Below are 7,919 nucleotides of genomic sequence, written 5' to 3' on the forward strand. Positions count from 1 at the left end.
CAGAGAGACAGCCAGACAGAGAAAGAGAGAGACAGGCAAACAGACAGACAGAGACAGACAGAGAGACAGACAGACAGAGAGACACAGACAGGTAGAGAGAGAGACAAAGAGACAGACAGACAGACAGACAGAGACAGACAAAGAGAGAGACAGACAGAGACAGACAGACAGACAGACAGACAAACAGGCAGACAGACAGACAGAGAGAGAGACAGGCAGATAGACAGACAGACAGACAGGCAGGCAGACAGAGAGACAGGCAGACAGACAGACAGAGAGACAGCCAGACAGAGAAAGAGAGAGACAGGTAAACAGACAGAGACAGACAGAGAGACAGACAGACAGAGAGACACAGACAGGTAGAGAGAGAGACAAAGAGACAGACAGACAGACAGAGACAGACAGACAAAGAGAGAGACAGACAGAGACAGACAGACAGACAGAGACAGACAAACAGCGTTCACGCTCACATTCACATATGAATGTCCACAACACCTAACTAACCAAACACCTGCATGTCTTTGGACGCTAACGTTAACATGCAAACTCCACACAGAGAGGCATACGTTGTATTATATTATCATCTCCTTTTATTATCATTTCGTGTTGTATGTTTTTTTCACTGTGGTTATATTTTTATGAAAGAAAGGACAATGACACGTGAAGAACTTCATCAACAGAGTGAAGAAAAACACGCCGGTGAAACAGACCACGAATAAATTAAAATAAAATACAAAAGTGTGTGTAAAAACATCAGCAGAGAGTCACTGAGGGAGGGAGGTGATTGGTCGGTCGGTGGGTCGTTCAGAAGCAGGAGGCGTGTCCCTGCAGCAGCGAGGGGTCTACCACGCTGTTCTGCAGGGGCAGGTCCACGGAGAAGTCAGTGGGCGGAGCCTGCAGGCGCTGGCGGGGGGGTCGGCCCCCCCTCTGAGGGATGGGGAGCTCTGAGTGGTGAGCAGGAAGAGGAGAGGAGAAGAAGTATGGGTGGAGGAGAGCCTAAAGAGACAAGAAGTCAATCAATCAGTTAGTCAGCCAGGTGCATTGTGGGTATTTTATGGTGTATCTTAGGGATGCATTGAATCCAGATTTTTGGGGTTCGGCCGAATACCTAATCCCCTGGTTGAGATTCTGCTGAATCCTCGTCCCATCCTCAGTCCATGAACACAGTAAACTCATTAATGAAGTAAACAGTGACTGTCCTTCCTTTGCTGTACCTGAAGTTGCTGCATTCTGGCTGCTGTCTGTAGATTCCTTCATCACAACTCGTATTCTTCCAGATGTTTCATACCAGATGTTGTAACAGCGGTGATGTTGTGTATAGTTTAGGGTCCTCGCCACCACCAGACTAATCAGCATTGCAGATTGAACATGTAGCTGGACTTGAATGGCCTTCTTTTGACTGAAAGTTCTGCCAAACTACACTTTTTCTGCTCACCAGTTCCATTTCCACTTCCTCACAGCCTGCTGCATTGAACGCTCCACCTACGTAAACACCTTCCCGTAATCAACGGCGCCGTCATTACGTCGACCAGCGTAGCGCACGGAGTGCAAGCGTAGGGTTCGGTTCACTGGGAAAAAATTCTAAGGTTCAGCAGAAACCAGAACCCCGTCAAAAAGCCCAATATTCAGCCGAATCCGAAGGCGAATCCTTGCACCTGAACACACCTCCCTGTAAGACCAGCACGCCCAAGGGCCACAGATTGGCGCCGCTATTTGCTATTTAAACGACGTGGGAGCTGGACGGGAAACTGACAACTGCGTCAGGCTTTGCGCTGTGCCGGGTGCAAGATAGGACCCTATACCTTATGCCAGTGTTTCTCAAACTTTTTTCAACATTGTACCCCCCTTTGAATTGCTTTTTTAAGCCAAGTACCCCCTGACCAGCGCAAAACATTGTTGGTAGAAAACAAAAGCCTCTATAAAGAGGTACAACCCAGTGCTGGCAGTGATAGATTCACTAAACATACAATATTTAAATGCTACATTGTACAAGTGTTTAGAATCCATCACTTAATTTATGCATTATTATAGTATAATTATTTTAGGAATTATGCATGACATATTTTTGAATTATCATTTTTGCAAAAATTTCACGTACCCCCTGCAGTACTCCAAAGTACCCCTAGGGGTACACGTACCCCCATTTGAGAAACACTGTCTTATGCTGTATAAGCGTTTTCTATTTGTAAACAAATTTTCTATTGATCAATACATTGTTAGTGACGTTGAATATACGGTGGTGGTGGTGTAACGGTACACAAGTTGACCGGGAAAACCGAGAACTCAACTTAAATGCATGTTGCTTAAAAGTTATGAGTGAGTCCATGTTCAGTGTTTCCCGCAGCACTTTCCAGTTTAGGCGGCCCGCCTTAACATGCGCCTGCCGCCTAAATTAAGTCTTCAAAAAAAAATTTAAATATCCGCCATGTTACTCTGTCCTATTTGAGTGGCTGTAATGTACAAGTCGCATCAACACAGTCACAGGAAAACAAGGTAACGGCGAGTTGTAAAGATACCACCAATCACAACGGAAAGAGCATCTGCTGGCGGTGAGTGTAACTGTCATTTATTCACATTTAAAAAAGGGATAAATCGCCATTTCACCGTCGCGTGTGCGTCGGAGTTTGTCAACAAATATGCGGCCAGCTGGGGCATGCCCGGGCAGAGACGGGGTGATGGACTTACCGGAGCGTTGGCATACGGCAGGCAGAGAGCATTTATATATGTATCTCTGTCCTGTTCTTCACATCAGTGAGGCTTTCTTCTCTTGTTTCAACGAAGTGAAAACATGACGAAGTGACTGGAACTATCATCACCTCTCACGGTGGATTCTCAACGCCCCGGCTGCTGCTGCCCGCTCTTTGAGACACAGCGGTTCACAACACACGGTTAGTTGGCGTAGTTAACATTACACACTAGGGTTGGGCGGTAATACGGTATACCACGGGGTCTAAAAATAGTAACGGTATCAGTTTCAATACCGTCATTAAAAAAAATGCAATGCACTTCTATAGAAGACAAGGATTAATATTAAATTGTGGTGACCCACAAGTAAGACTGAAAGAGACATTCACCAAGGTACTGTAGCTTTAAGGGAGAGGTGTTATGAAATACGAGTTCCGGGGCTGAATTATGTCAAACAACGACGGTGGTGAAAATGCTAAAATGCTGTTGCTGCGGCGGTGCCGGCCGCTGCTAGCGGCGTGGCTAATGTCGGTGTTATCTACGCGGCCACCATCAACTTACCGGACTTTTGGCAGCACAACCCACGGCCGTGGTTTTAGCACATCGAGGCCCAGTTCCAGCTAAGAGGTATAACACAGAACGTTACAAAGTATTTCCACGTGGTATCGGCCTTAGATGCCTCAACAACAGCCAGGGCTATGGCGCTGTTAGAGGCTGCTCCGGCTAACGGCAAGTACGACGCACTCCAAACATTCCTGTTGGAACTCTTTGAACTGTCGGAGCTGGAGAAAGCAGACCGCCTGCTGTCCCTGAACGGCCTTGGCGACAGCAAGCCGTCCGAGTTAACGGAGAGCCTCCAGCACCCGTGCGCACCGCACCGGCCGTGCGCTGGCTGTGGAGGCAGACAGGATTTTCCTCGCCAACCGGCAACAGTTTGTCCACGCGCTGCTGCCCCCCCAGCACACGTCTGCCCCGCTTGCACTCCACAAAATATAATTCATGTAATTATGTGTGGTTGTCATCACGTGACAGTGTGGAGGAGAAAGTAGTTTTTTGTAAGTTGTTGTTATGTTATTATTGTTTCAGTATTAGTGTTTGGTATTCAGTTTCTGAACGGTGCACAAGCCAACAGTTTGGTGACGCCGTCTGAGCCTTACGTCATCATTTTTAATTACCGTATTTTCCGGACTATAAGTCGCTCCGGAGTATAAGTCGCATCAGTCAAAAAATGCGTCATGAAGAGGAAAAAAACATATATAAGTCGCACTGGACTATAAGTCGCATTTATTTAGAAATTGATTTCACAAAATCCAAGATCAAGAACAGACATTTAATCTGGAAAGGCAAGTTATTCAACTACACAGTAGCACACAGAACAAGGGGCTGAATACGGTAGGTGTCCGGTATGTTAACGTAACACATTAACAGTTATTCAACTATACAACAGAATACAGAACAACTACCAGGGCGTGGAGACGTAACTGCACCGTTGACGTGCATCTACATCTGTGGACTCGTTCCTCCAGCTCTCGCCATCTTGCTTTCAGCCCGCGATTAGCCGATTAGCCGATTAGCTTTCTTTGTTTCCTTCATTGCAGTAAGAGTCACCTTTTCGCCAGTCCCTCACAAGTTTCTCTCTCACTCCAAACTTTCTTTCTGCTGCTCGATTACCGTTTTTGGCTGCATATTTTACTACCTGCAGTCACCTGCAGTTTCTTTTCTTTCTCAGCTGTCTTTAGGAGCAGCATATAGTTGTCAGAAGCCTAGAGCGCCCTCTGGCGGCTTTAGACGGTAATGTTTTCAGCATGAAATAACATTTAAAAACGTGAAATTATAAATATTTTGATATATAAGTCGCACCTGACTATAAGTCGCAGGACCAGCCAAAGTATGAAAAAAAGTGCGACTTATAGTCCGGAAAATACGGTAGTCACAGTAATACCGTATACTGGGTAAAATAGGGAGGAGGTTTGACGGTATCAAAATTTGGATACCGCCCATCCCTACTACACACAGTGAAATTACGTGTCCTGTTTTTAGTTCATGCATACTATCTGCTTTCAGTGAGTGAAGCTATGGGCTGAGTTCTGTTATCACGGAGCTGGTTGTTTTGGAGAAGAGTTGTCAGGTGAAGTGGAAGAGAGCGTGTCACGGAGGATAATGGGAGCCATGCCAGTAAAACCGTTATAGCACCTTTTGTTTTTTAATAGTATAATGAGCTTAAAATTGCACATTTTTGAAAAGCTTGTTACTTATTAATTATAAATTATTATTGAAACGTAATACTTAGTGTATTAGTGTAGTGTGTAGTAACCCCCCCCCGGTCAGATGCCAACTCTACCACTTTGACTAACAAATTTTCTGCGGGAAACACTGATGTTATTTAGTTATCACCAATCGTTCCGGACCGCTAAGCTTGAATTAAAATCAGATACGGACCTTTGAGTGATAAGTACGCGAGCCCCTGCTGTATATGCATCATAACGTGGTTGAATATGGCGATACAAGCACTCAAACAGAAAAGAAGAGAGGAACTCAGGTCGAACCCTGAGGAACTCCACTTCCTGTTCCCTACCTGTCTGGCGGAGCAGCGCTGTTTGGACGGGTAAACCAGGAACTTGTAGAGCAGGTCGACGGCCTGAGGGGACGTGTCAGGGACGATCTCCTCCAATGGGATCGCTGGATTCTCCTTAAAGGTGATTTTATTGTAATCTGGCAACTCCACGATCTCCTGGAGAGAAACACGAAGACATCAGAGAGCGGTCAACACACTGATCTACTTGTACAACTGGTATTACTTATAAACCCATGTATTTATACGCACAATATGTACTTTTCTGCCTCTAGGGGTCTCTCAGTCAAAACAATACCAAAAGACGGAGTTTTGTGAAGTTGTTAAGCAGTCAAACATTTTAATTTATTTGTTGTATTTCTGTGTTGTCTTCTTGTCCACTCTGATGTTTTTCTGGGTCAAACTTTTAAATGAAATTAAAACTCGTTGTTCAACGCTTTGGTCAACTTTATCGACACTTTTTTGTAGTATTATTTCACAATTTTTTTGTCACTTTTTTTGACGTTTTTGTCGATTTTTTTGTGACATTTTTGTCACTTTTAATTTCGACATTTTTTAAGCTTTATTTCCCAATTTTTTTTTTATCACTTTAAAAAGAAAATTGACATTTTGGTCACTTTTTTTAAACGTTTTTTTTAATAACATTTTTTTCAAATGCTATCAAATCGAATTAAACACCTAAATTCAATGAAAGTAGTGAACTGATCATTTATTTTACATGTGAAGAGTAATGGTTGAACCAACAACCCTCCTCCTTCCTTTCATCCTTCCTTCTCTGCATTTCTATCCTTCCCTTCCTCCTTTCCAACGTACATCCTTTTTTTACATCTTCTTTCCTTCCTTCCATTTTTGACACTGAAGTTGGCAGTTTGATAAATGCAAGTTATTTCAACTGATATTCTGTAATATTTCAATCTTCGTTGCTAAAAAGGCACATAAGTTCCTGTAGATGGCAATACACATTCTCCTTTTTTTTGCCAAATAAATGAAAAGCTTGTTGAAATCATCAGTCTAACCTCTCGCTGTATCAACATCTCACCTCGCTTTCCTCAGAGATGGTCCCAGTAATGTGCTTAAAGTCAAGTCAAATTCAGTTTGTGCATGATTACATGATATAACTATTTTTTAATACTGTATCCTACATTGTGGATAATTAAGCTAAATATCATATGCTGAAGTATATTCCTGGAATTGATTAATCAGTTTGGGTTATGTAAAAACAGGTGAACTTGTGTGATGTCAGCTTGTTGAATGTAAATATTTTCTAGTTTCTTCTCTCCTCTGTGACAGGAAACTGAATCCTCCTTCCTTTCATCCTTCCTTCTCTGCATTTCTTTCCTTCCCTGCGTACTTCCTTTTTTCCGTCTTCTTTCCTTCCTTCCATTTCCCCATCCTCACTTATTTATTCTTCCTTCCTTCCCTTTCCTGTTCATCTTTACCTCCTTTCTTTCATCCTTCTTTCCTTCCCTACTCTTCTTTTCTTCCCTACCTTCATCCCTACGTACCTTCTTTCTTCTTTCCTTCCCCCCTTACAAACTTACTTATAGACTAACATAAAGTGTGGAGCTATTTTCAGTCATTTTTTATGTAAAAACAGGTGAACTTCTCTGATTCCAGCTTGTTAAATGTGAATATGTTCTAGTTGAGTCCATTACATGGTACCTGCTCGCCTCTACTCGCCTCGACTCAACACACTGTGCGTCCGTTTTCCATTCCACAGAAGACACTTTTTTTTTCAAATGAAGTTGGAGGCAGCAAAAAAAAAATAAAACACAGCTGGCTAAACTATTTAAGAATGGCGGGTTTGTTCAGGACACCCCCGTCACCTTTTGGTATCGCCTCAGCTCACTTGGAACCACGACTGAGGTGGTACTAAATAAAGTACCTGTTAGCAGGTACCAGGGACTTCTTTCCGTAATGGAAAACCAAAAAAGGCGAGTAGAGTTGAGGCGAGTCGAGCAGGTACCATGTAGTGGGAAAACGCCATTAGATTCTGAATGTAAAGTTTACTTTTAAAAAGTTGCCAAATGGTTCCATTGACAAGACCAAAGTGATCTGTGTGTTTTGTCGTTGTGAACTGAGCTATCATCGCAGCACGTCCAGTCTGAAATACCACTTGATGGCCAAGTACACAGCTGATGGCCAAGCACACAGCTGATGACCAGGCACACAGCTGATGGCCAACTACACAGCTGATGACCAAGCACACAGCTGATGACCAAGCACGCAGCTGATGGCCAAGCACGCAGCTGATGACCAAGCACGCAGCTGATGGCCAAGCACACGGCTGATAACCAAGCACACGGCTGATGGCCAAGCACACGGCTGATGGCCAAGCACACGGCTGATGGCCAAGCACACGGCTGATGGCCAAGCATACGGCTGATGGCCAAGCACGCAGCTGATGACCAAGCACACAGCTGATGGCCAAGCACACAGCTGATGACCAAGCACACGGCTGATGGCCAAGCACACGGCTGATGGCCAAGCATACGGCTGATGGCCAAGCACACAGCTGATGGCCAAGCATACAGCTGATGACCAAGCACACAGCTGATGGCCAAGCACACAGCTAATGGCCAAGCACACAGCTGATGGCCAAGCACACAGCTGATGACCAAGCACACAGCTGATGGCCAAGCACACAGCTAATGGCCAAGCA

At 44.3% G+C, this 7,919-nt stretch overlaps 1 protein-coding gene across 3 annotated transcripts in view; it reads right to left on the minus strand.

Moving 5' to 3' along the window:
- Positions 1–572: 572 nt before the first annotated feature.
- cdk20 (cyclin-dependent kinase 20) overlaps positions 573–7,919 on the minus strand; it is a 16,954-nt gene continuing 9,607 nt past the window's right edge. For all 3 annotated transcript variants that reach the window (XM_031293177.2, XM_031293175.2, XM_031293176.2), the window contains 2 exons: positions 5,261–5,416; positions 573–996 (listed from right to left, as the gene is read on the minus strand). In XM_031293177.2, the coding sequence (XP_031149037.1) occupies positions 805–996; positions 5,261–5,416 (348 nt within the window). In that variant the 3' untranslated portion in view covers positions 573–804. The remainder of the gene's footprint in view (positions 997–5,260; positions 5,417–7,919) is intronic.

The sequence above is a fragment of the Sander lucioperca genome, chromosome 12 (genome assembly GCF_008315115.2).
Source record: "Sander lucioperca isolate FBNREF2018 chromosome 12, SLUC_FBN_1.2, whole genome shotgun sequence".
NCBI lineage: Eukaryota > Metazoa > Chordata > Actinopteri > Perciformes > Percidae > Sander > Sander lucioperca.